This window comes from Mustela nigripes, chromosome 6 (genome assembly GCF_022355385.1).
Source record: "Mustela nigripes isolate SB6536 chromosome 6, MUSNIG.SB6536, whole genome shotgun sequence".
NCBI lineage: Eukaryota > Metazoa > Chordata > Mammalia > Carnivora > Mustelidae > Mustela > Mustela nigripes.
This window is the reverse complement of record NC_081562.1, coordinates 5246726-5274697: the sequence shown is the minus strand read 5'-3', so window position 1 is coordinate 5274697 and position 27972 is coordinate 5246726. Positions and strand designations below refer to the sequence as shown.

General features: G+C 47.9%; 1 protein-coding gene across 1 annotated transcript in view; it reads right to left on the bottom strand.

Annotated features, from left to right (window-relative positions):
* EFCAB6 (EF-hand calcium binding domain 6) overlaps positions 1-27972 on the bottom strand; it is a 201548-nt gene that overhangs the window by 73953 nt on the left and 99623 nt on the right. The window contains exons 15-17 of the mRNA XM_059404572.1: positions 26338-26506; positions 7392-7506; positions 4952-5085 (exon numbers count right to left, since the gene is read on the bottom strand). Coding sequence (XP_059260555.1) covers positions 4952-5085; positions 7392-7506; positions 26338-26506 — 418 coding nt within the window. The remainder of the gene's footprint in view (positions 1-4951; positions 5086-7391; positions 7507-26337; positions 26507-27972) is intronic.

Sequence of the window (27972 nt, the reverse complement as noted above, 5' to 3'; positions counted from 1 at the left end):
AGGAGAACAAGTGCGGTACTGGGGGGCTCCCCAGAGGCCATCCAGAGGCCATGGCCTGATTCTTGAGGACCGTGCCGAGGCACCAGTCCTGTCTGAGCTTTGCATGCCTGCTGTCCCCCCAGGATGTTGCACAGGTGCACCTGCTGGGTCGGTGGGACCGCAGGAGGGCATGGCCATCCCCGTCCTGCAGATGAGGAGCAGCCTTGGAGCGAACGTGGGAGTTAGAGGCTGTGTGGCACTACTTGGAGGCAGGCTGTTTAATCTCAAATCCCAGCTCTGCCACTTCATTTTGGGGTCACCTTAGGTGAGAGCTTTGACCTGGCCATGGTTCCTTTTTCTAATCTGTAAAATGGGGATCGTGAAAGTCCGACCTCCCCGGGCGGTGGGGCGGGTTGAACAGGCTAATGTACGCCACCTGCCTGGCATGTTTTCCAAGAACCCTAGGCATGCTGTCTCTCACTGGTACTGCTGCCTCTGGTCCTACACCGCTGCCTGGTACCCGGGCTCTGAACTGGCTCTGTCTTGGCCAACGTCCGTGCCTCCCCTGAATGCACTTCCCGCGTCTCGGGCTTGGAAAGTCAACGTGATGGCCTGAGCACCCCTGGTCTCCACCAGTACCTGATGCAGCCCCCACCCGCGGGTCCACCTGGTGACTCCCGGGCCGCGGCTGCGCTCATACCTGCACGTCCCAGGAGCTGCCTTATTTATCGCAAAGCGAGACCCGCTATGACTCAAGTGTCCAGTCCAGATGTTTGGGATTTTGCGGAGAGGTCTGTCTGCACTTCTGCATTTACTCAGCCCCTCCCGCGTGCCATCCCTGTGCTAAGTGGGCTGGGGACCAACTTCCAATGCTGTCCCTGCCTCACAGGGCACCACCATCCAGCAGGCAGGCACCTGTGTCACCACCGCCGGGGACTTGCTCGGGGTGCGGGCCACCTCTTTGCTGCGGATTCCTGTGACACTGTCGGCTCCGGGCCTCCCACACCCTTCAAGCTCACATCTGCAGAGGCGTTGGGGCATCCCCACTTGTATGTCAAACCAAACAAGCCCCAAGTCAGGCCCCTGACCCCCAAGCCCCTGCCCTCAACTTGCTCCTCCTCAGCTTTCCCACGTCTGGAGGTGACGGCGCTTTCTTCCAGCCGCTCAGACCACAAACCTCCGCACCATCCCTGCCCACCCTCTCCTCACGCGCACCACAGCCAGCTTCTCCCCATTCCGCTGCCTCTCCCCAGATTCCACAGGAAGCTCACAAGGGGCTGGAAGCCACCCCCACACCCCCACTGTTGACACGGCTCGCACCAGTGGCAGGGGTGATCCCACCATAGCTCAGGCCAGCACCAGGTGCACCTCTGTTCACCCCGCTGGCTCTCCGCCGCTCGCAGGGTCCAGTCCTAAGTCCTCCACCACGGCCCCCAAACCCGGCGACCCCTCTGCCCTCATTTCCTTTCCCTCACTGTCCTAAATGTGCCAAGCCTGCCTTGGGCATCTTGGGGAATCCCCCAGGGTACCTGCACCCTTCGGCACATCTGCTCCAGCGTCCCCTGTCAGGGAGCATTTCCTGACCCCTGCTCTGGACAATGGCACCCTGATCGGTCCCTGACACCCATCCTGCCTTTTTTCTTCATAGAACATGTCGCCACCTGACACACTAGAGATTTGTTTGTTCACTGTCTGCTCCCTTTCTGGAAGGAAGACGTGTGATGAGGGCGCTGATCCGTTCCCTGTATCTCCAGCTCAGAGCGGGGTTTCATCAGTACGCACGGGATGAAGCTGATGGGTCTGGAGATGGCGAGTGTTTCCTGAGCACCTATTATGTGACAAGCATTCTGCTGGGCAGACACACACTGTAACTACCGCACAGTCCCTGACATCAGAGTTTGCACAGTCCAGTGGGGGCAGAAAGGCCTCCAGGCCCATGCCAGCAAGTCAAGGGTGGAAGGTAGGCAGGAGAGCCGTGCTCACTGCCGGCCTGAAGATTCCTAATTTTATTGGAGTCACACAGATATAATCTTTACTAGACATGAGGCTTTGGCTGAGTTTCTCCCCACATTAGACTTCTGGTTTCTCCATCCGTCAAATGGGGATGCTGATGCCTACCCGATAAGGTAGAGTAAGGACTTAAATAAGGCCACGTAGGCAATCCTTCCGGTTCACTGTGGATGATTCAGGAACAGCTCAGCCCTAACTGTCTCAGAGGATTACAAGACTACACACACTTGGGCTAGGAGGGGAGCGGACAGCAGCTGATCTCCCCACAGGTCTGAAGGCGAGGGGAAGGACAAGGCACATAAGAAAGATCGGAGCTTGGCTGGCAGGTACCTGATCAGAGGGGTTGGACTGGCCGTCCGGGCAAAGGAACAGAATGTGCAAAGACATGAAGGTGAGGAAGAACCCTGCTGGTGGGAGGGGAGGAGGAGAGGGGTCAAGGTGCAGCTAGAGAGGCGGCCCCAGCCAGTGCAGAGCCAGGGGGCCTGCAGGCCAGTCAGGCAGGACCGGGGCTGGTCCTAAGGGGACCAGCAAAGGGGATGCTCTGATCAGGGCCACATGCTGAGGCCAGCCTACAAGGTCTCACATCGAGGACAGACCATGAAGTGGTCCCATTTGTGTGTGTGTATATGGGGGGGGGGGGTAAATCCTGATTATTTTAAAATATACATCTGAACCCATGGACACATGCCTGACCCTGCAGAGACGTTGTCCAGACGGTGAGCCCCCCGCTGAGGGAGCCCGCAGGGGCCATAGAGAATCCGTGGTCAGGTCATGTCCCGGGTCACCCAGGGGCTCTCCAGACTTCCCTTCCTCACCACCGTCAGGGAGAGAAGATATCCTTTATTCGCTCACCATGAATTATCTCCTCAGCTCTTCCTGGTTTTTGGCCTGAGCTCTAAATACGTGACTAACTTGCCTGTGCCCAGCTGAGCACTAAGACGGCCTCATTCGGCCACAAAGTCACTGGCGGAACAACAGCAGTGGCTGTAACAGTATTCTAAACTGATATAAGCTGGGTTTTTCATTATTGATGAGGAGAGATGTTTGAGAATTTCTCATGAATAGGAACTCAATAAAATAAGTAAAGTGACTGTCCCTTCCCATTCAAAAATCAAAGCACACACTTTGCCTCGTTCACGCCCACCTGTGAGGACAACAAGCAAATTGGCAGTGACCCCAGATGTCACCCGCCTCCTGGTACAGACCACGCACACTCTGGCAATTAGAGGTTCACTTCTTTGTCTCACCACTAGATTATAAACTCTTGGCAGGATAGTGGGTGTCAGCAAATGTTCATTGAATCAGTTCATTATGTAATTATTTAAACTAAAGATCACCAGGAAATATGAGACATCTGTGCACTGTCACCAAGCTTCACGGGGACCAAAGGTAGGAAAACAGTGGTGCAGGCACAGAGCCCGGCTTTCCCCATGGAGTCCCCCCACTGGGAAAGGTGTGCAGGGGCGACAGGTGGAGGGAGAGGCTAGAAAAAGGAGTCTGGCTTGCAACAGAGTGGGTGAGTTAGCGCCCCAAGTAAGGACAGCGGGGGGTGCTTGCCTGGGACCACTCTGGGCCACTCCAGCCCTCTGCTGACGGGCACAGAGACAACATTGGCTCCCAAGGTCTCTCTGCCCCCCTCCTGCCCTCTCACCCTCAACCAGGACTTCCTTCTTTAGAAAACCAGGCTCTCGACCCTCTACCTGACCCCCGCCTCCTCCTGCTCCCTGGGGCCGGGCATTCGCTCAGACTGAATTCTGAGGACCCAGGCCTTCTCTGCATATGCTCACGGGGACCGCAGCTTTTCAAACCAAGAATTGGGATGCAGGGTCTGACGGCTGGACAGAACATTCAAAGTCAGAACCATCCTGCAAATCCAAGCCAGACAAGTCCTCATAAATACATTTATTTTTAAATGGGAGCTTGGTAACCAAAATGCATCTCCGATTGGCAGTCAGCGCGGGGAGGAGGTTCCAGAAGCACAGAACTCTGCAGGTGTGAGCTCCAGCCCCAGGGTGCTCCCTACCCTCCTCTACTGGACTCGCCGCCTTCTCGCCTACGTGCTCCTGTGCACCGTCGGGCCTCCACCCCATAGCGAATATGTCAGCTTATTAAATTGATCTTCCCTTCATTGCTCTTTTCCTTTGCGCCCCAAAGTTAGTTTGCTCTAAGAATTGCGTTCTAAGACGCAGTGAGTTTGTTCTAAGCCCATTGCTGTGTCTAGATGGCTGCTGTCTACTTGCCCCACAGTACCCATTCCAGTGCCCACAGGCAACCCATCCTACCAACCCGTAAGCTTTTCCCTGAAGCCCATGACCTGTCTGCCACCTCCCTTGAGCAAGCTCCCTCTTCTCGTGTTTGCTCCTTCCTTTTTCTGGCCAGCACACGTTGGCAGTTTAGTATTTGGTTCAGGGCCCACCTCCTCCAGGAAGTCCTCCTAAGTGTGGTCTTTTCCCTGTGCCCCCATGGCAGGCTACCATTCCCTCTACAACAGGCGATCCCATAGGTCGCAACTCTGTGTTCACCGCCTGTGTCTTAGACTGGATGGCGCTCTGACCTTTTAGCAGACACTCCAGCCTATCCAAAATGCGTCCCGCTCATCTGGTGAGCGAATGGGTGGCATGAAGAGGCCGGATGAATGGGTCCTGCATTCCCTGTAACTCGGGTTACCCAGACTGTCCCCACCCCCATCCTCGCCTTACTTCTCCAAGGCCTCTGAGAGGCAGAAGGCAGAGCCAGCAAAGCAGCAGCCCAGAAGGGAGGGGAAGGGAGAGCAGAGCGAAGCCTGAGTCCCTCACCCCGGCAAGGAGAGAAGGGGAGAGCCTGAGTCTGTGGAGAGCAGCGCTGTGTCCCGTGATGAGCAGGACATGACGGGCTCCCGGAGTCACAGCCTGCACAGCTGAATGGCTGGGAGCACAGGGGACAGTGTTCAGATAAGCTAAATGATAGACAGGTCATAATTTACCCGGAAGGCTTCCTTCAGTCTCTGGGGGAACTGCTTCAGGCATTCTTCAGCAGTTATAAAGTCGCTGTCTAAATTATTCTTTGAAAGAACTGGAGGTTGCAGTGGGGTCGATTCTGGCCCATTCATTTTAGCATCTGAAACAATGACATAAACCAGAAGACTTCCATTAGTGGCATGCCTACCTCTCCTGTTGTGATCCTGGATCTCTACCTGCCCCAAATCCAGCCAGAATACCCGATGGAAATAAGGCTCTGGGAAGTGAACTTAGCATTGACTTAGTTATGATGTTTTTTTTTTCCCTTCAGTTTCTTGGACATTCTCCCATCACTGCCAGAAGGACTCATTCTTGGGACGGCAGGGCCGCGCTCTCGGCCAGCACGCGGCGGCAACCCCATCCATACCTGTTCTTCCAGCCGGGCAGGACCACATCTTACTCATCTCTCCATCCCCAGAGGCAGTGAATGAACACTCTTGCCTTGTTTTGGTTCCTAGACTCATGCCCTAAACCTTATGATGTGGACGTCAATCAACCTTCGATAATCCTCCAGGTGTTTCGTGACTGCTTATCTGCTGGACCCTGTACGAGGGGCCTTCAAATATTTGCTGGTCTTTTCAACAACCTTAAGAGGTGGCTTCTCTTCTTGTGCCTCATTTACATGCAAGGAAATCTATTATTTTGCCCATTTTACATATGAGGAGATGGAGGTTGGGGTGGGGGGGTTCCTCCCAACTTCCCCAAGGTCACAGAGTTTATGGACAGCAACACTGAACTCTGGCCCACCAGATTCCAGAGCCCGGCAGACTAATTACTAAGTTAGGCCCTCTCTCTCCCCCCAAACAGAGGAAGAAACCATAATCTCTACTTTAAAAACAACCCATTTCCATCAGGTTGGGATAACGTGAGTGTGGTCTTGTCTCAAGCCAGGCTATAAACCTAGGCTTGGTTTTAGATGTGGTTCTCTGCACATGTTGACACTAACCTCTCCCTACTGCTCAGCTCTGCAGGATGCATGGTGGGCAGAGCATCTGGAGTTCGTGGGCATCCTACGGCCCAGTCTTGAACTTGGCTTCTACCTCACCTCCATTTGGGCTTGGAGTGGCCTCTCTCAGGTTCACTATTCATGGCAGATAACACCTTCCCCTGCTGCTTAACTCCCCTCTGCCATGCACACCCCAACCCCTGACCTGGGGCCAGCCTGGGGCCTAGGTCTTTACCCCCACCCTGTCAGCATCTGGCTGGGCAGGGAGATAGTCAGTGCTGGGGGACTGCTTGGGGACGGGGTGGGTGGGCAGAACAGGGACAGGGAGGAAGCCAAGAGCAGCTGATGGCTATTGAGTCACATTTCCACTCTGCAATGCCCTCGCTGCCCCGGGATGTGGGGCGAGTGACTGACTCACCCTGGGGGCCCACTTTCCTCAAGTGAAAGATGAACTGACCTGCACAGCAGAAGCACTAAAATAAATGAGTTCCTTTTCCTCCTTTTTGTTCTCCTTCAAAAATGTCAAAACATACACCCCAAGGGTCAACATTCTAAAATCCCATGGCTTCTCGAATTGCCTTTTTCCTCCCAAGTGGGACCTGCCCTCCCCTAGGACAGGACCATCAAACGCTAGTCTGCCACGGTCAGAGGGGCCTTGGTGCTTTCTCTGTGAGGAGTCCCAGCTTGCCAGTGTCTCTAGGGGAGACCCATCACCCCACGCAGTCATCTCCCAGACTCCCAGCCCTGTCTGGCCTGCAGTGTATTTGCAGCAAAACAAAAGAGATTCCGTCAACATATTTGTGTGATTTTTGTAGCTTTCCTAGAGGGTTTATTTGTCCTTCTTAAACTTCAGCAAGAGTGGAGCCCAGGAGGAGAACACAGCAGAGAGGTGGGATGCTGGCTGCTGGTCATCTCTCTGCTGGGTGCTTGGGGATGGGGAAGCAGAACAAGAGCAGGGGGCAAACAGGAGGGCCTCCCCCACCCCGGCCTCGCTGTGAATTTCCTGGCAAGCGCTTTGGGGCAGGGGCAGGGGAGGGCCAGCGGCTTGGTGATTGCGGGTGTGTCCCTGAATCTCTTAGGATCTCTGCATCCTTCGCTGTAGTGCATGGGTACCACCAACCACAGACAAGCAGGATCTCTTCTCAGGAGGGAAAATATCAAAGGACAGGAAGCGTGATGGAAGGAGCATGGGCTTTGGAGCAAATTTTAGAAACCATTTGGGCTCTAAGTCTGTAGAAGGCTCTGTCGGGCAAACTCACAGTTTGGTTTAGTGAAAAGAAAAGGCCGAAACACAGTCAGACAAAAATCAAACAAAAATGTCTGTTTCCAGTCTTAGAACACACACTGTTTCCGCGTCTCAGCTCACACTACTTTCTCCCGGTGGCCTCGAGGCACCGCTCGAAAAGCCTGGCAGTGCCACCAGCCGCGTCCCAGCAGGGCTGGCGCTGGTGATTAGCTACCTTCAAATCCTGCGGCAAAATCAAGGTAACTCATCCCGTCTTTCTTATATCCAATTTTTGCAGTCAGCCGAGCGAGCTGGTCGTCATCCACAGGCATTCCGCTAGCATCCAGCACCTGGGAAGGAAGAAAGGGAAGGAAGAGGCCGTTAGGTTGTCCCAGGCTCCCTCCTGAGCCCCTCCGGCCCCGCTGTGGGCTCACCACCACCAGGCCCCTGGGGTCCAGCCCTGCTTGTTACTCATCGGACTCCACCCACAGGCTCCCTGCGGGCGGGGCCTGGGACAGGCCGGGCTCCCTGACCCAGGACAAGGTTTGTTGGCTGAGCGAGTGAGTGAACCAAGCAGTACGTGGGCTCCCAGCCTTGGGCTGGGGGCAGGGTGGCTGGCCCTGGGGGTTGCAGTCAGTGCTGCAAACCTTTCCAAAGGCCATGCTTTCCAAGATACCCAAATTCACATCTGCTGGGACTAGCTGAGCGTTTCGAGTCTCCTAAAGTGAGATTGATATTCACAGACGTCGAGGAAACACGAACAAAGTCCAGCAAGGTGGTTTGAGGGAGGAGAACTAAAGTTTTTATCCAAGTTTCATTATGATCCAGTTTCAGCTGCAAGTTCCTGCATTTTTTTTTGTGGGGGAGGGACCATCCGTGGACGCTTCTCTCCTCTCCTCACGTGAGTGCACTCCCTGAAAGTCATCCGCCCTCCCTTCCTTCCACTGCACGGAACCTACCGCTTACCAGTGGTTTCTGTTTTGTGTGAATAGTCGGGCAGGTGGAGGGACAAATGAGAACACATACTTCCCTGCACCGCACTTCGTGAAGCAGAATTATCGAGATGATGCCTTCCTAGGAGAAATTGATCAGCTGCGCTGCTCAAGGAGCCCTTATGCCGGGACTCCTCTGTCAGGGGCCAGTAGGTCAACAACCAGGCCAGTGTTACCTGCCTGCAGGTGAATCCCTCCAAAAGGGATGCTGAGAGGAATATAGGGAGGGCAGAAGATACCATCTCTCCTGCTCTCAGAGCACCACAACCTAAATTAGAAAATGTGTCTCTCTTCCAAAAAAGGACATCGAATCACACTTGGAAATGTGTGCATCTAATGGCCAAAGACATCCAGGGTGGCTGAACTTGCCCAGGACAGATGAAAGAAATCTGTCTGGGAGAGCAGAGTCTGGAGACGGGTTTTGAAGGAAGGGTCGTCTGTGTTTTCAGAGGGGAAGGGGGCAGGGGATGAACAGGCCAGCTGTTCACATAGGTCAGGGACTCTGGTGCCACAGGAAGCTAGAGTCAGTTGAAGAGCAGAGGACAGCAGGGTCAGCATACACTGACTACATTCTATGGAGGAAGCTGAAGAGGGAAAGGAACAGGGGATGAGAGGAGACAATGCTCCTCACCACCATCATTATCACCACACCATCATCACCACCTTTATCACCGCCATCACCACCATCATCAACCATCACCACCATCATCACCACTACAACCATCATCACCATCACCACCATCACCATCATCACCACCACCATCACCATCATCCCCACCATCCCCACCATCACCATCATTCCCACCATCATCCCCATTACCATCATCATCACCATCACCACCATTACCACCATCATCACCACCACCATTACCACCATCATCATCACCATCACCACCATCACCATCACCATCACCACCATCACCATCACCATGCTTACTGCCTGTTCCATGCCAGGACGGTGCTGAGGTCTTTACAGATACAGAACCTTCTGCCTCGGCCTCTTCAGACTAGAACTGCCGAATGTACACCCACCGAGCCGCAGCATGTATCCACAGCTCGCGTGCAGTCATTGGTTCCTTCTGTTTGGGGGCATCCTTCTTGGTGTGCGGGACTAGGACCCAGGGAGTTGGCACCTTTGACTTGTTCTTATCCTCACTATCAGTGTCAGTAATGAGTGGAATGTGACAGTGGCTTGCTGTATCCCGCTGTATCCTGTACTGATCCCGCTGGTCAGGCCCTGGCCTTGACTTGGCTTGTGTGCACGAGTTAGAGTAACAAGCTGCAGGAAGTGTCTGGTGCGGGATCGGAAGCCGAGAGCAAAGGGAACGGAATGCAGGTGCGGTGGTGTTGCCTGCAGGGGCTCAGTACAGAGCAGCACTGGAATCCAAGACGATCCCAAAGGCCCGCATGGGGACCAGAGCAGGCGGCGCTGGCTGGGAATTGGGACGGCTCTGCGCCATCTGGACGCGCACCCTGTCCCAGCTCTGTGGGGGAGCCTGGCCCAGCACAGGATGGCATGAGTGTTTCGATGGAAAGCTGTGGCCCACACAGAAGGACCCAAGCGGCAGGGGGACTCTGAAATGGATAGATTGGTTGCTTTCTTTGAAAAGTAACTTTATATTTTGAAAACAATTACACATGAATTATTCATTGCAAATTCCTCTTGCACAGTCCTTTCACAAAAACATATGTAACGGATAGTCAGGAAATGTCTGTAGGCAAATGTTTCACAGCCTGGAGGCTTGTGAAGCAGCACGGAGGTTAGGCATGCCTTGGGCAGCCCGTCCAGAGGTTGCGGGCGCGCCACTGCCGACGGGCACAGAGCAGCACGCAGGACGCAAAGCCCAGCGGGGGTGCTCACCAGAAGAGGCACTTTGCAAACACGCGTGTTTCTGGAGCTTCCCTGTGCACATTCTCATCTCTAAGATGAACACAGAAAATCCACTAGATTTATCAGGGCCCTTGGAAGCAACTTACCCTACCATGTACGCCCAAACTGCAGCATTTACAAAGCAGATTTCAAAACATTTAACCATTCAAGTACTTTCTAGGAGGCATGTCCCTGAGGAAGTTCCTCAAAGAGTGACAAGCCATTGGCCTGGCATATTCTGATGACAAAATCGTCACTCCCCCTCCCCCGGGATGTCCCCTGGATTGCAGATGGGCTCTTCCACAAGAAGCCACATCATTCCAGGGGAATATTGTTGGCTCTCGGTGGAGGAAGACACATGGCCCCGAGCAGGTGCCCACAACAAGCTGCTGCTGAGTGGCTCGGTCTTTCCCAGAGCAGCCGCCGCAGAGCGTCCGGGACAGAGACACGCACCCGCATCTCTGTGTGAGGAGCACTTGCTCACTGGGCCTCTTTGCGTCATCTTTTTGGTGGTTGCCTGGGGATTATAATACATACACCCTACCTTTCCACAGGCTACCCAGAGTTCATCCCAAACCACATCACGTAAAATGGAGAGCCCTTGTGACCATATCTGCCTTACCCAGGCCCCTGCGCTCTAAGCTATTGTTGCTATTTGTTCCACGTAATAGATTATAATACACAGATTATAATAGGTATATACTATATAATATATATAACATGCCAATTATATATGTTGGCATATATATATGCCTATATATATATACACACATATATACATATATAATAGATATCTAGTATGTAATATAATATATATAAATATTAGCTGGGGCACAAGGCCAAGCTAAAGCACACAGCAGATCTAAGGCTGCTGCTCGGGTCACATCTGTCACACGCCATGTCAAAGAAAGCCACACGACCAAGCCCAACATCCCTCGGTAAGGGATGAGTCCACTGAGACGGTAGAAACAGAGGAGCTGGGGCAGAGAGAGGATAATGGCAGGTGCACAAGCTCTCAGGGTCTTTGCAGCTCTTTACATCTAGGAAATTCTATATTCCACGATGCTGTGACCACTGGAAAGATACCGTGATCATGATCTGACCACACCTCAAATCTAGAAGTTTCTAGTCCATGGGCCAGATCTGTCTGGCCCACCCAACTCTACCTAATCCCCTGGTGATGGTACCGTACCACATTCTCAAAAGCAATCCTTCCTTCCACCTTAGCACCCAACACTGGACTTTCAGACAGAGCAATGGCTTGTCGACAGGGATCACGGAGTTGTAAAACAGCAGTTTTTCTTTTTTCTTTTGTTGCAGGCATGATGATGGCAATGATGATTTGCTTTAGACTTCTATAAAAATACATTATCCCCACAGAACCCAAGAAGTTGAAAATTGTGTCCTGATGGCTCAGGAGGACAAAATGCTGAACCAAAATCAACCTTCAAAAATTGTGAAACGAGACAGCCTCAGTGTGATTGGACAGCTTGTCAATGTCAAGGGGAATTCCAGGTGTAACGAGGAAATCGACCAGACACGTAATTTTAGAGGCAAATATCCAGAACCTGCTCATTCTCGCATACAAGTGTAAAATCTTAGAGTGTTCCGTGGGCAGAAGAGTAACGGATTATGAAGATGGAAGATAAGAGCAGATGAGCCAGTCCTCCTTCAGAGGAGGCTGTCCTCAAGCCATAGTGTTGGGTCTGTTGTCCAAAGGGCAAGTGAGTACAAGCTTTGAGGCCCAGAGCTGAGCACCGAGTCAAGTGTGGCGGGAGAAGGGGACACTGAACAGCCACATTCCCCCTGGGAATGAAATGCTCTGTTTTCCCCTTCTGCACATTCCATTATGTTCTCTCTTCTTGATTTCAAAAGCACATTTTTATACATAAATTTAATGTAAGTCCAATTGTGATCTTAATAATACATTTGGGGGGATCCTAATAATGCAAATGGATGAAGTGTTTATGGAGAAATATAAACATGGCCTCAGAGTAGCCAAGAAAATGTGAAAAGGAAGAAAAATGAAAAAACATCAGTTTCACTAAAAAAAAAAAAATATTGCATTGCTACAGAAATGATGTATAGATCAGTGTAACAAAATGGAAATCTCCAGACTTAGATCCAAGTATAATGAGAATTTTACAAATGACAATCTGGTGGGAAAATACAGAAGAACCCTATCTTACACCATACACAAAAATTAATTCTATATTGATTAAGCATTTCATTAAAAAAAATAAAACAGTAAAAATTCTTGCAAGAAAGTTTAGGAGTTTATCTATAAAATATGGGAGGGGGACCTGGGGACTAGAGTCATGACACTTTATTAACCAAGACCACAAATCCAGAATTTATTTTTTAAAAAAAGGGAAAAAAGGAAGACCAGAAAGAAGATAGATATATTTGCTCATACAACACATTAAACATTCTAATAGAAAAGATAAAACAAAAAGGCAAATGATAGATTTTGAAGATATATTTGTAGTACAGAAAACAAAGTGTTGATCAATTAACTAATTCAACAGATTTTTTTGGACACCTGTACACCGCATGTTGTTGAAGGCACTGTGAATACAAGAGTGAACCCAAGGGCCAGGCCCTACTGAGTGGGACCTTCAATGGAAACAGGGTCTTTGCACATAATCAAGCTCAGATGAGGTCGTACTGGATTAGGGAGGGCCCTCAATCCAATGAATGCAATCCCGTAAGATGGAAATCTGGATCCAGAAACACCGAGAGCAGACACCAAGTAAAGATACAGACACACCAGAGGAAGATGTCAGATATTGGAGTAATGGCCACTACAAGGCCAAGGAATGCCCAAGGACCGCTGGCAACAATCAGAAGCTGGAATAGTCAAGGAAGAATCCTCCTCTGCAACCAGAGGGAGCATGGTTCTGCTGATATTGATATTAGACTTTGATATTAGACTTGATATTAGACTTCTGGCTTCCAGAAGGATTCTCAGAGAGAATAAATTTCTGTTGTGTTAAGCCATCTAGCTTGTGGGTAATTTTTTTACAAGTCCCTAGGAAACTGATGCACATATATGTGCTCACTTAATTCTAATAATCGTCTGATGTAGCTACTACTATGACTTCCATTTTAGGGATAAGGAAACTGAGGCCCAGAGAGGTTTGCCTAAGGTCACATGGATACTATGTGATTCCGGCTCTGGTGGTCTGGCTCCAGAGTTCACATTTTAAACCAAAACACTATAATGCTTTTCAAAATCGATGGGGTTCATTAAAAAAATATTTATTGAGCACTTATGTGGTGGCCCCTGTTTTAGATGCTGAGGATAGGGCAGAGAATGGAAAAGACACAGATAACTGCCCCTGTCGAGCCCACATCTCAGTGAAGGGGAGAGGACTACTGGGAAGCAGTGCCTTCAGGAATGAAGCAGGCAGGAGCCAGTCAAAGGGCAAAGTGTCAGAGAAGAGCTGTAGAAACTGGGAGGGCAGAGGCTGGGGTCTAATTAAGATACAGAGCCCCGCAGGGGAGAGAGTTCCAGGGGTCAGAATCCAGAGGATAGGGGTAAACTTGAAACTCAAAACCTTCTTATGAGCATAGGATAAATAATATCTATAATAAGCATCTCTTAAATATTGACAAAAGGGCAAAATTTATAAATAGGCAAGTCACAGGAGAACAAATCCAAATAGCAAAAAAAAAAAAAAAAAAAAAAAAAAATCATACTTTTTCTGTCAAGGAAATAAATATAAACTGAGCTATTACTTTAAAACTACCAGACCAGCAAAAATTTAAGAGAGCTATAATGCCTATTGCTAACAGGGGTTGGAAAAAAAATACTCTATTACATAGCTATCAGAAATAGGAACTGTGATAGTATGTGGTCTTAAAAAGCAAACAGAGGCATCTATGTGGCTCACCTGGTCAAGTGTCCTACTTGATTTTGGCTCAGGTCATGATCTTAGAGTTGTGAGATCTAGCCCCTGCATCTAGCTCTGCACTCTGCTGGAGTTTCTCTCTCCCCCTCCCCTTCCCCAACCCACCACAATCCCCCTTTCTCAAATAAATAAATAAACTTTTTTTAAAAAGCAAACACACAACATGTGTTTGGAAATATTACATTAGACCAAGCAGTCCCACTCCTGGGATTCCCTGCCATAGAAATAAAAACATCAGTATGTAGAGACCCCTAAAGAAAGATAGTTTAAAGAGATTTTAAAAATGAAAAGAGAAGTGAATGCCCATCAGAAACAGAATGGTTGGTGTTCAGTGTGTTGGAACTCTTTTCCTTACAGAAGGTCTATGCTTCCTTTGAGAATCAATGGAAAAGTCAGATAAAATACAGCAAAACATCTCTTTGAAATAGAGAGAGAGGCTGAGGCAACTAGGACTCAAAGGGACAACAGTCTGAGAAGAGAGGAACCCTCAGAACCTTCACTCATGCACTTTGGGAGCAAGGCAAGAGGCTCAGCCTGGGGCTGATGGCCCAGGCAGATGGTCACTACCAGCAGGTGGAGAAGCAAACAGAACTTATGAGTTCAAGGGACCTGACATCCAAACGAGAGATTTCAACAGATTCCTCATGAGAAGGGGAAGCAGACAACTGAGCCCAACATTGCCAGTTATACCCTCAAGATCTTTGCTGAGTTTGGAAGGTATGTGGAACAGAAGACTAAGAATCAAGGCAGAAAGCCAAATGAGTTTTTTTGTTTGTTTGTTTTTGGTTTTTTTTGTCAGCTTGTGGTCCTGAGAAAATAAAGGTTGAAGTTCAGGATTTCTCAGGAGCAAGGACTCAGAGAATAACCCAGGTTCTGAGTTACAAACTTTGGAGGCTACAAAAGGAAGAGGCTTTAAAAAAAAAATCAAATGGAACCTTGAGAAACTACAATCCAGCCTCAAATCAACTCAGTCCCTAACTGAATTAAGGTCATCAGTCCCCATTCTACCTGACCAGCAAAAGAAAAGGTGCCACTGTCTAGAGCCTCTCAATTTTCTTAACACAATATCTGATACTTAATAAAAATCTGTCTGTCACATCTGGAGACATAGCCATGTGACCCCAAATCAAGAGAAACAAAAGACAATAGAAAAAGATCTACAGGTGACCCAGATACTGGAGTTAGCAGGGGGAAAGAAGATTTTTAAATAGCTACAAATATGTTTAAGAAAATAGAGGTATATGTTGAGATGATAGAAGAAAAGACACAAATATGGAATATATTAAAAATAACTAGGGGCACCTGGGTGGCTCAGTGGTTTAAAGCCTCTACCTTTGGCTCAGGTCATGATCCCATGGTCCTGGGATCGAGCCCCACATTGGGCTCTCTCCTTTCTCGCTCTGCCTGCCTCTCTGCCTACTTGTGACCTCTGTCGGTCAAATAAATAAATAAAATCTTTAAAAAACCATCTAAATGGAAATCCCACAACTGAAAAAAAACTAAAATTAAGAATGATATGAATAAAATTAACCACAGATTTGAAGAAGCAGAACACAGGATTAATGAACTGGAAGAGAGGTCAGTGGAAAATTCTGGGACTGAAGCCCTGAAAAAAATAGTGAAAAGTACATAAAAGAGTGAAATATAAGTGAGATACTGTGAACAGGTCTAACATACATAACTGGAGGCCAAGACACAGAGAATGGGGACTGAGTAGAAGGAGAAGAGACAAAGGCTAGGAATTTTTCAAAAAAATTTTTATTAAACACATCAACCTACAGACTCAAGAAAACCTGCAAACCCCAGCAGGACTCATACAAAGAGAGGCACACTTTAACACATCTAGAAAACTGCTAAAATCCAAACACAAAAGAAAAACCCTAAAAACTGCTAGAGAAAGAAAAACATGCATTGCATTCAAATGTGCAACAGGAAGTCTAATGGTTTATTCATCAACAATTCTTCAACCTGTTAGAAGACAATGAAATGATATCTTTAAAATGCCAGAAGAGAGCAACTGCCAACCTAATATGCCATTATTCCCAGCTAAAATATCTTTAAAAAGTCAAAGTGAACTTCTGCTTCCAGGTTTAACTGTGAAGAGTTTGGAAGTCATCACTTCTTTTTCTTGTTACAACAAGAAAAAGGCTGAACATACTGAAAATCAGTAACTTTTCTTAGAGCCATCAGAGAAATCTGACATCTGGAAAGACAGGTTAATATGTACAATCACAGCAAAGATCAGCTAGCCTGGAGCAGAAGCCACTGTAGCCACAAACTGGCAGAACACTTAAGTGGTAATTTTGACAAAGTACTGGAGGTGGAATGAGGATTAGCTTAAGACTGAGAAATTTTGGAGGGGGGCCATACTTTCATGGATTTTACCACCAGAAATTCTACCAGGTTCTCAAGATGAACCTTCCAAGAATAATCACTTTATGTGTCAGGCAAATTAAACTTAAACCTAAAGGAAGTAAAAATAAATAAAGTAAGCAGAAGAAAAGAAATAAGAGATAAAACCAGGAATGACTGAAATAGAGAAAAATCAATGAAAACACAGCTTGTTTTATTAAAAAGATCAATAAAAGTGATAAACCTCCAGCTAAACTATTCAATAAAGAGAAAAGATTTTTAAAAAATGACCAAAATCAGGAATACAAAAGGAAGCCCTAATAAGGATCATAAGAATATTTAAAGGATAATGAGGCACGAGTCCATACTGATAAAAGAAATGAACAAATTAACACATGGTACAGAACACACACATTTCCCATGCAGAAGAATTCCAAATAATTTCTGTAGATATTGTCCCCTTAAAGAGGTGGAGCATAATAATTCCCTATTCCTTCATTGTGGGCTGTGCATAGTAACTTCTCCTCAAATGGAAAGAGAGAAAAAAGGGTAAGTTTAGGGTGGAAAAGCCTGGCAGACAGCTCAGTCAGGTGATCAAGGTCAACATCAACAGTGATCAGCCATGTTGATGGCATATCCCCTGATAAGATGCAATGAGAAGGGTACTTTACCTCTGGGTTCTTCCTTCCAAAAACATCACCCCAGTCTAATCCTGAGAAAAATATCAGACAAATTCCAAAGAGTGACATTCAACAAAATAGCTGGCCAATAATCTCAAAACTGTCAAGGTCAGTCAGAAACAAGGAAAGTCTGAGAAAGAGATTGCCAGAGCAAAGAGGAGCTAAGAAGATGTGACAACTAAATGTAATGTGGGATCCTGGATGGGGTCATGGACCAGAAAAAGGATGTGAGGTAAGGACTATGGAAAACTACATAAAACACACACACACACACACACACACACACACACACACACACACAGAAACTCAGAGACTTAGCTGTCTGCACACTTGAATTAGCAGCAGCACAAAAGAGGCCTTCAGAATAAAAATGAGTGCAGGTGCTAGCACAAAAATGTAAGATGGAAAGAACAAGAGCAAGTGTAGATACATAGACATGTATGACAGCTTATTTACTATAATAATGATAATAGCGTCTTGCAGGATTTAACCTAGGTGTAAGATTTAAATGTATGATTACAATAACACAAAAGATAGGGGTAAGTGAAATTAAAGCATTTTTAAATCCAGCATTGTTAGGGAAATGATAAACATGATGGTCTATATTTAACTACAAACTATAAGACAAGAATGCATGTTGTAATGCTAGTGTAGCCTCTGAACAAATGGCAGAAGAATGTTTTCACCAATAAGCTAACAGAGGAGCAAATGGACTAATAGAAATAGATGAATATTCTTTAAAAAGGCAAGAAGACCCACAAGACAGGTGGGTCAAATAGAAAAAAAAATATTAAGATGATAGATATAAAGCCAATAATATTAGTAATTAAATACTCCAAATAGAAGACTGACTGTCACAACCTATCTTCTAAAATATCAGCTATACTCTGCCTATAAGAGACTTACTTGAAATATAAGCACCCAGAAAGTTTGAAGTGGAAGGACAGAAAAGCATACACTATGTAAACATGAATCAAAAGGAAGCTGAAGTAACTATGTTATTATCAGACAAAAATAGGCTTAAAGGCAAGTAGCATTACTCTGTATCAAGAGTCATGTCATAATGATAAAGGAGATAATTCATAGGAAGCTGCTGCAATTCTAAATCTATGTGCACCCAATAATTTAGCTTCAAAGTGAATAAAGCAACAATCAACAGAATAAAGAAGATCTTCACTAGACAAATGCACCATTAGATGAGAGACTTCAACACACTTCTGCCAATAGCTAATGGAATGAGCAGGCAATAAGGATATACAAGTTCTGAAAAACACAATTAATGACATCAATCTAAGTGACATACTTAGAAAACTGAAGGACCGTGAAGAAGTATGCATTCTTTTCATGGGTTTATGGAAAATTTATGGAAATTGTCTATATGTTGGGTCATAATCCAAGCCTCAATAAAATAGGCGGAAGTCATTTAGACTTTGGCATTTACTCTCTGATCACAATGTAATCGATTTTAAAATCAATAACAAGAGGTAAGTTAGAAAATCCCAACTGTGTGGAAATGAAACAATACACTCTTTTAAATAAACCATTGGAAAAAAGACATCGCAAGGGAAATTATAACATTTTAAACTGAATGACAGTGAATGAGATACCAAAACTTGTAGATGTGGCTAAGCCTGTATCTAGAGGGCAATGTATAGCCATCTGTTCATATATGAGAGAAATAAAGGCTAAAAAGCAATGATCTAACATTTGTCTCAAGAAATTAGAAAAAGAAGAGCAAATTAAATCCCAATCAATTAGAAGGAAAAAAATCATCAAAGAAACAGCAGAAATACACAAATATAAAATAAATGTATAGTAAGAAATAACAGGGGCACCTGGGTAGCTCAGTGGGTTAAGCCTCTATTTTTGGCTCAGATCATGGTCCCAGGGTCCTGGGATCAAGCCCCACATCGGGCTCTCTGCTTGGCAGGGAGCCTGCTTCCCCATCCCTCTCTCTGCCTGCCTCTCTACTTACTTGTGATCTCTCTGTCAAATAAATAAATAAAATCTTAAAAAAAATAATAACAATAAAGGCTGTTACTTGGAAAAGACTAATAAAACTGCTAGACTTTGGCTGCTTCAAGATAGGATGGAGCAATTCCTAGTGGGCTAACATTCCCAGTGAAAACATCTAGAGGAGCCCCAGCAATCAGAGGATAATGGGAAGGCATCAGATAGCCAAGGAAGCCATGTCATCTGAGGGACTGAAGTTCCCAGACGAGGAGGACCCTTCAGGGGTGAACTGAGGCTATGCAACTGCATTTTCCCTGGGAAGAGCTGATGACTCTGGGAGTGGAACTGAGGCTGGGAAACAGGGTTGGGCCAGGCAGGGGGCCACTCAGCACAGCGTTTGCTAGGTTAATGGCACTGGAGTGGCAAAACTGGAGACCATGACTGGCTTTGCCTTCCAGACAAGTGCTGGCCTCTGGGACTGATGGCAAGCCCCCACACTGTGGTACTTAGGAGACAAAGGCCATCCAGGGAGAAGGACTTACACACACAAGGCAAAAACAGAAGCCCTGGAAACTGGATCAACAGACACCGAGGGTCAGCAGCTGCTCCTGCCCTGGAAGATCTGGCCCATTGGGGCACAGCCGGGAGCTGTGAGAGTCTAGTTTTGACCTCTGGTGAAGGTTATGGCCGGAAGATGGAGAAATCCAGACTTCTGATGGTTGTTTGGGGCGTGGCCCAACAAAAATGAATATGGACTTTGAACATAGGTCACCCCTTAAAACATGAGCACCACTGGGAAGCTGTGAGGAACACAAAGCTAAAGAACCAGGTCTACTCATCCGGCCCTGACCACTGGGCCTCCAGTGCACGGGACGTCATCTCTTTCTCCCTGTTTTCTTACCTGAGTCATGAGCCCCCCCAACCTTCACCTCCAACAAGGATAAAGAGCCAGGGCTCCATATGCTGAATCTGATGGGGCTCAGAGCAAGCATGGAGAACTCCTCTCTGCGCCCACAGTAGCCAGAACGCAACATGATATACCAAACAGCAAAAGTTGGGGGATGACCCCACACAGGTCTCCGGCTCTCGGGGTCTCTGATTGTGAATAAACCTGAGTCTCTTACTACAAAAGTTTCTGTTTTTCTTTTTTTAAACTTTTTAAAACTTCAGTATAGTTGACATACAATGTCCTACTAGTTTCAGGTACACATCATAACGATTCAATGTTTTTATACATTACAAAATGATCCCCGCAATAAGTCTACTTCCCATCTGTCACCACACAAAGTTATGACAATATTATTACTGACTATATTCCCCTGCTGTGCATCACATCCCCGGGACTGATGTGCCTTACAGTTGGAGGTCTGTAGCTCTTAATCCTCCTCACCTGCCCCTACCCCCATAGCCCAGGCCTCCCCATCTCCAGACACCCACAGTTTCCTGTATCCCTGAGTCTCTCCTGCTTTGTTTTGTGTTTCTTCCTTTGTTTTTTAGATTCCCCATGTAAGTGAAATCCTATGGTATTTGTCTTTTTCTCTGACTTATTTCGCTTAGCATAATACCCCTGAGATCCATCTATGTTGTCAAAAATGGCAAGAATTCATTCTGTTTGTTCCCATTACGGTTCTCGAGCTTTTTTTTTTTGTTTTTCCCTTCACAAAACTGACCATAATATACAATAAAGGGTTTTTAAATATCTGTTTTATTTACCAGAGTTGTATGCTCCCAACAGAGGGTTTAAAACCAGATGGAAAATATTTAATACCAGACTTTAAAAAAAACAGAAGTCTCCCCGAGTCACCATACTTATTTAATTTGTTCATCCATTCCTGAGGCCTTTGAGATGCTCGACAGTGTTCATGGGGCTTGGTTTATATCCTGGTCCCTGGCCCCCAAGTGGAAAAGACTGTGTGATCAGGAAGTGATGCTTGGGGATGGGAGGGCACCAGCTCCTAGCTATGTGAGTCTGAGCAGCCGGCAGAGGGCATGGGGACGCTCTGCTGGAAAGAGGAAGGAAAGCTCACCTCCTCCCCAGCAAGGCAGGTGAGAAGCAAGGAGTCACGGCCACCAAGAATCTGGGGCTCCAGCTGGCTTGTCACACACTCCTGCTTTGATAGTCCACGTCTCAAGGGTTCTATAAGTGTGCTGATGAGCTCTGCAGCCCCGTGTCTGTCTCCAGGGGCCTCAGCTGGGACTCGGGGGATGAGGCTTAAGGATAACAGTGAACTGAACAACATACAGTGTGTTTACCAAGGACGAAGAATTGAGATTTACCAACAGGAACAGCCAATTACAGGGAATTAGAAGGTAAAGTCGCCCTCAAATTCCTGATGGATAGAATAGCTCAATTAGCCTAATTATGCAGTGAGACTAATCTTGACTTACATGTCCTTGGATGTTTTGTCATTTTATGTTCCCCCATGGGTCACTGGCCCTGAGCAATGAACGTCTGCTTTCCCCATGTCCCCGTGTGGTTTAGTCTGATACCAAGTATGGAACAGGCATCCTCAAAAGGTTTACAAAGAGAGAGGACGGCAGAGACAGTTACGTCTGCCTGCATGATGTGTACTCCCTCCATCTCCCTTGGAACCAGAACCTTGCTTTTTCTAAAGGTAGTAACATCCCCAGCAAAAAATCACGTATTTCTCTCTATAACATCTCTATCACAGCCTGGTCTTCATTCTGCCGAGGGAAGCTTCCACGAAAGCCCTTCAAAAAAAAAGGGAAAGACTTGTCTGGCTCGAGCCTTTTGCCTTCACTTTTCCTCTTATTTATGCCTGAAACGTGTGTGATGGCTGGTGCCCCAGCAGCTATATTCCATGCACAAGAATGAGGCTGAATGAGGACAAAGCTAGAAGCAGCCAGGGCTGCTGAAGACATGGTAGAGCTATTTGGGGCTGACCTGCAGAGACAAGGTCTGGAATCCTCATTACAAGAGAGAAAAACAACCACCTTTCTTAAGTCAGACACCGTTTTGGTGGGGGGCGCGGTTACTGTTAACTCAGCACTTGAAGGAGAGGGCGAGGAGAACGAAAAAGCATTCTAGATCAACTTGAAATTCAAAAACCTTTTCCTGCACCACCACCAGATCTTGACTCGTCATTTAAATACAATGACACGTTACAAACTATGCTAAAGTCGCAGGCCATGTGGTACAGCAGCCAGAGCGAGAATGAATGAACCGGGGCAGGGGCACTTCCGGGGAGAAAGACTGTGCCTCCGGGCTTGTTGTGAGAGATGATGTAATGTCGGATGCAATCTACCCAGACCAGGTCTAGCGGTATTCCAGAAAGATCAGTCCCTCCACCTCCCCCATGGGAATGACACACTGAACCTGGAACGCACAGAGTCCGTTAAGACCCCGACAGCTGTGCCTGTGGTGGGAGGGCTCAGCGAGGCGCTGCTGGTCACCTCATACTCTCCAGAAACCCTGATGTCTTTTACATTAAAGAGAGAGAACAGGCAGGTGGGGGGGGACACAGATTATTAGTAAACAAATAAATCCATCTAGCAGACAAATTCTTCCTGACCGCAGTGGGGAAACCAGTAACAGTCCCCAGCAAGGACAATGCGGAGACTCTATTACGGCTGTCCCGCGTTGAACCTGTGCAGCCAGCCGCCTTTTGTCCTGGTCACAGGCCAGGCAACGGCTGGTGAGAATAAAGAATGAGCTCTTCTCATGCAGAGTACCAGGTGTCTGGGCCAGCGGCTAAGTGCTAAATTCAACTTAGGAACAACGACATGCGTGTGTGAGCAGGAAGCAGGGACATGTGACGGACAGCCTCACTCCCGGCTCCCCCGGCCTGAAACTGAAACTCGGCAAACACTGCATCACACTCATCACTGTGGGACAGATTTGGGGAGGACAAGTGCAAGAGCGTCGCGTATCTACGACTAAAATGATAAGAAGTTGTTAAAGGACAGTGTCATTAAAATTAATGACCTCCTTCCAGAATTCTGAGGCTGGATACAACCTCAAAGCTGCCAACAATCATATCCAACTACGCGTCTAACACCCAGCAACCCGTCTGACACCCAGTAAGCCCGTCTGACACCCAGCTAGCCCTTCTTACCTTTGGCAAAGGTTTAAGGCTGATAGAGACTGACGTGGATTCCAATCCAAGGGCCTGAGCTGCTTGCCAGCTGAACCACACTGAGCCACTATCCTAACTCCTTCCTAAGCTTTGGCCTCCTCATTTGTGAAATGGGCATAAGGTCATGTATGTCCCACAGGGTTTCTGCAAGGATTAAAAATAAGACCCGTGTAGCAAGATCCAGAGTGCCAGAGGAGCCAGACCCCTGGCGGTGATGCCACGTGGAGAGCACGCTTAGCATCGTGGCTGTATGAGGGACGGCCCGTCATCGTCATTGTCACTGCTCTCACTGCTGTAACGACACTGACATGGTTGTCCTTGTCACGGATCCTTAAGATCAGAGGAGTTGATTCCAAAGGTTTTATTGCCACAGGAGTTCGACATTCCTGAACCTTCGGCATCAGGGTGCCCTGCGTTAGGTCTAATCTGAGCTTATGTTTCTTTCTATGGTGGTGGACTGACTGTGATCTCTCCAGCTCTGACCTCACCAGTACGGGAAGCACCCTGAACTATAAATAACCTCTTCAATTAACAGTGAAGTTTCTATGTGCATAATGGTTTGAAGGTATCATCTTATGAAGGTCAAATCTGGGTTCCCAGCAGACTATTTAAAATCACCCGGGGTTGTTGATCTTCAGGCTAAACAGGTGGTCACGACAGGATGTTTCCCAAAAGTTAAACCGCACAAGTCACTAGGGGGGAAACGAGTTGACAACTTGCCTAACTGGGTTCCCAGCAAATTAGTTGTGGAAACAGCCAGAGGCTTTTCCTCCTGCATCTTGGTCCTGTCCTTTTGTGGGTTCTTTTTCCCTTTGCCCTCAGCAGGGGCACATCTTCAGAAGGCAGGGGAGTGCATGGGAAGCCAGGAGACAGGAGCAAGAGAGGGAGAGGCGTGCAGCCACCCCTGTGAAGCAAGCAGCAGACCAGCTGGGCATAGAGTTGTCCCCCAAGGTCAGCCAGAATGTAGGGAAGCTCCAGGGGCAGGGCAGGGGACCAGGGTGGGCTTGGGTATTGCCACAGGCAGGTGCAATGGGCTTCTGAAACACCTGCCTCCCTCAGTCCCCAAGTGGCATCTATTCTGGGCACCACTGGGGATTCCAGCGACTCTCCAAATCCACCCATTCCTTCGGTCAGCGTTGGGCCCTGCTTTGTGCCATCCCACTGGGGATGCCTCACTGTCCGCGAGAGAGAAAAACGGCCACCTTTGGAGTATGCGATTTAACGGAGGAAGTCAGGGAAACAGCAGAATAAAGACGCGGATGGAAGGGTTCTAAGTGCAACATCCATGGCAGGAGGTGGAAAAAAAAAATGGGGTAAAGGAGATTGAGGTGGGAGAGCAGGTCGTATTTGCCCTGGGAATGTCAGGGTCGCCATGAAGTGCCATTGGACAAAGGCTTGGAGGAGGTGAGGGGGACAGCCACACAGCCGTCAGAGGGACACCCTCCAGGTGGAGGGGCCAGCCAGTGGCCGGTGGTCAGAGGCAGAGCAGGAGGCTGGTGTGGCTGAGCGAGGTGAGCAGCAGGGAGCGTGGTGAGTGTGGAGGTCAGAGAGGCAGCGAGGGGCTGGCTACTGCTGGACCCCCAGGCCCCGCTCGGACCCTGGTTTGTACTCATGTAAGAGAGGGGCGAGATGGGAGGGTTCTGAGCGGGAGTGACCCCTCTGCAGACCCGTGGGAGTGTGACTGTGGTTACTGGGTTGAGAACACACCGCAGTGGGGAAAGGGCAGGCACAGGGAGACCAGAGAGGTGGCAATGGCCAGAAGCAGAAGAGGTGGGACTGCAGTCATGTTCTGGAGTGACTTTCAAGGTAGCCAACAGGCTTTGCTGATGCAATGGGCATGGGTGCGAGAGAAAGGAGAGAGTCAAGGGAGACCCCAGATTGGAGCCCTGAGCGACGGGGCCAAGGCTGCCCTTGAGAACGGAAGGGCTGCTGGCAGAAAGGCCTTGGTGGCAATTCGGCTATCTCCGGACACCCACGCGAAGAAGTCAAGTAGGCAGGCGGGCACCAGCGACTGAAGTTTTAGGAGGGCGGTCTGGGATGGGAAGTAGAGTTGCCAACAGGTGAGCCACTGGCTTAGCGATGGCAGAGAAGCCCTAAGACAGAAGAACGTGCCGCTGAGCTTACAGACCTGTTCACAGGTGGGCAGCGGAGAGCAGCGGCACGTGCCGTCTGCTGTCTGGGTTAGTGGCCCTCGCTTTGCTACCACCTGCTGCCCTTCTCTAAGGTGACCCCTGCAAAGTCCCTGAAAAACCAGCGGCAGCCTAGTGGATTCTTAACCTCCTGAGAACCTATGAACTGATGCCGTGAATTAAGAGCACTGAGCATCACGGTCATTCACGGCTGCTGGGCTCGGGGGGCTTGGGGGCACGAGAGTCTAGGACAGGGCGCCCTGGAGGCGATGATTCACACCCACTTACCTCCTTCCCGGATAAAACCTCACCAGGGTTATCAGTGACTGCGCTGGTAGCCACCCTGTCCCATCCCCCCAACCCCCTGCGGATACCCCTATCCCGCTCTCTCCTCCATCTGGCCTCAGGGATGCTGCCTGCCCAGAGAGAAAATAAGCACAGAGCCTACTTCAGCACCTCACACGGGGGCAGGCACTAGATAAATAGTAGCTACTAATATAATTATTCTCTTCTTGGAAATATATTTCATTGCCTTCTTCCAAATTTGTCCACACAGACACTGCTACATATTAACTGAAATGCTTTTCTTAAAAGTAGCTGAAGACTACTAGCTAGAGGGGTCGTAACAGGAATTTTAAGCACTCATTTAAATTATTTCCTCGAGAAGTCCATGCAGAACCCTTCAAGCTGAGTTCTTTCCGGCAGAACCTCCCAGTTCCCCTCAGCGCTCTGAGCTTCCCGCTTCTGCTGCCAGATTCTTTTTTCACTTTCTCGAGGAACAAACCACAGCTCTGTCATCGCGGCATGGCAGGAACTCCTTGCTGGCAGGGAAGGGGCCTGAGCAGCTTCGGTCCCACCCCCGCCCCCGCTTCTGCTCCAGAATGTACTAGAAGCATCAGCCAGGTATTCCTCTGGCCAAATACCACATCCACGAACACTCTGGAAAGTTTAAATATCAAAAATTGGCCACATCCATACCAAAAGTATTCTCTGAAGAAGTTGCCAAAGGCATTCTGGGCCGAAGAATCCTTTTACACTGTTCAAAGATGCTTCGAAATGGATTTGCTTCACCCTTAAGGGAATAAACCCCTTGCTGGGAATGTATCTCCCATCCTTCAAGGCCCGTTAACCAAACTGCTGAACTTCTCCAGGAATGAGAGAAACACAGAAACACAGAGAAACCCATTCTCCTACCTTCTTGAAGTCACGCACATTAATTTTGCCATTAGGTTCTTTGCTGAGGTCAAGAAATAGTTTTCTGAAGGCTGGGTCCTGCTGCTGTTTATGGTTTTTGAGGTTTTCAATGACTTCATCCTTGGTTCTACTCTTGGTCAGGGCGCTTCTGTCCTCAGCGGGCTTGGTTCTAAAATCACAATCAGGCCTTTAGATCCAGCAGAGCTCATCTAATGGGGATTCAACCCAGGACCACAAGGAGGTCCACCAGCCCCTTCTCCCAAACCAGGAAACAGATAAGCAGGTACATGACCCGTCTTGAGAACATCTTACTCGCCTGGGGCTGTGGCTTCCAGAAAGGCCCTTGGCACTAGGTCAGGAGAAAGCTCTCGGGCAGTGCTGGTATGGGGCCGCAGGCCGAGGTGGGGAGCTCCAGGGCCCCAGGTATGGTCCTCCCTGCGCTAAGGTTTCCAGCTACGCTTGGAGCTGGCTGAATAGGGCGTGTGACGGGACATGGTGGGAAAAGTATTTGTGTGAACTGGGGAAAGGAAAAGTCGGAGCCCATGACAAAGCTTTAAATGAAATAGGCTGCTTTGTGGTAACTAGTCCCAAAAAGTCATCGAGCATGCGTGGGAAGGAAGGGATGTTCACAACTATTCCAAGTTGATTTATACGGTCCAGTGGATTTATAAAATCTAGATTTTATGTGATGTGCTATGAGTGTGGGGGACAGGGGTGTGATTGAGAATAATTATTTCTTCAGCTCTCTCAAAGTCTCTGGGACCCCACCGGAGTGGGGGGTGGGGGGGAGCAAGGGGGAGACAGAAAAAGGAAGTCTCTCCTGCTGTGTCTGCCTTCAGCTTTGAAGAGCTCTCCAGGAATGCCCACGTTTTATAAAACGCCTAATTGCCATTAGCTCTTGCACTGGTTTTAGAAGGCAGACACATCTCATCACAGAACATTTAACCTTTCTCTTAAAATATCATCTTTCTGCCCATTTATAAAGCAGCTCCCACGGAAATGCCCAGATATTCAAATTTCATTAGCATAGCACTAAAATATTCCCACTGCTCTATACTTAGGAACTTTTTTAAAGGAAAATGACAGAGTGAAGCCTGCTGAATAGGTCTACATTTTACCTTTCCTTGTGGATTTATTATAAGCTATGAACCAGCAAGTTAAAATAATATCTTTTCATTAGACTAAACCTATATTTTTCAAAATGAGGATGGGCTAGAATATTCATCAGTCTGATGTTTAACGGATTTGCTAAGCATGTTTTATTGTTACGATTCAATTTGATGATCATTTGAATAATTCTATCACTCATGTCAGAAAATGTTAACTGGTTTAATGGGTGTATTCTGCCATAAATATTAAAGGGTGGTAAGGAGTCAAAGTTTCTGGAAAAGAACAAATGTGAATGCAGGGATGGGATGGTTGGGTGGCAGATACGTTCTCTGGGAGACTCTGGGAGTCCTGGGTTCTCTTTCTTTTATATATATATATATATATATATATATATATATATATATATATATATATATTTTATTTCTTTTCTGCCTAACAGTATTCATTGTTTTTGCACCACACCCAGTGCTCCATGCAATCTGTGCCCTCTCTAATACCCACCACCTGGTTCCCCCAACCTCCCAC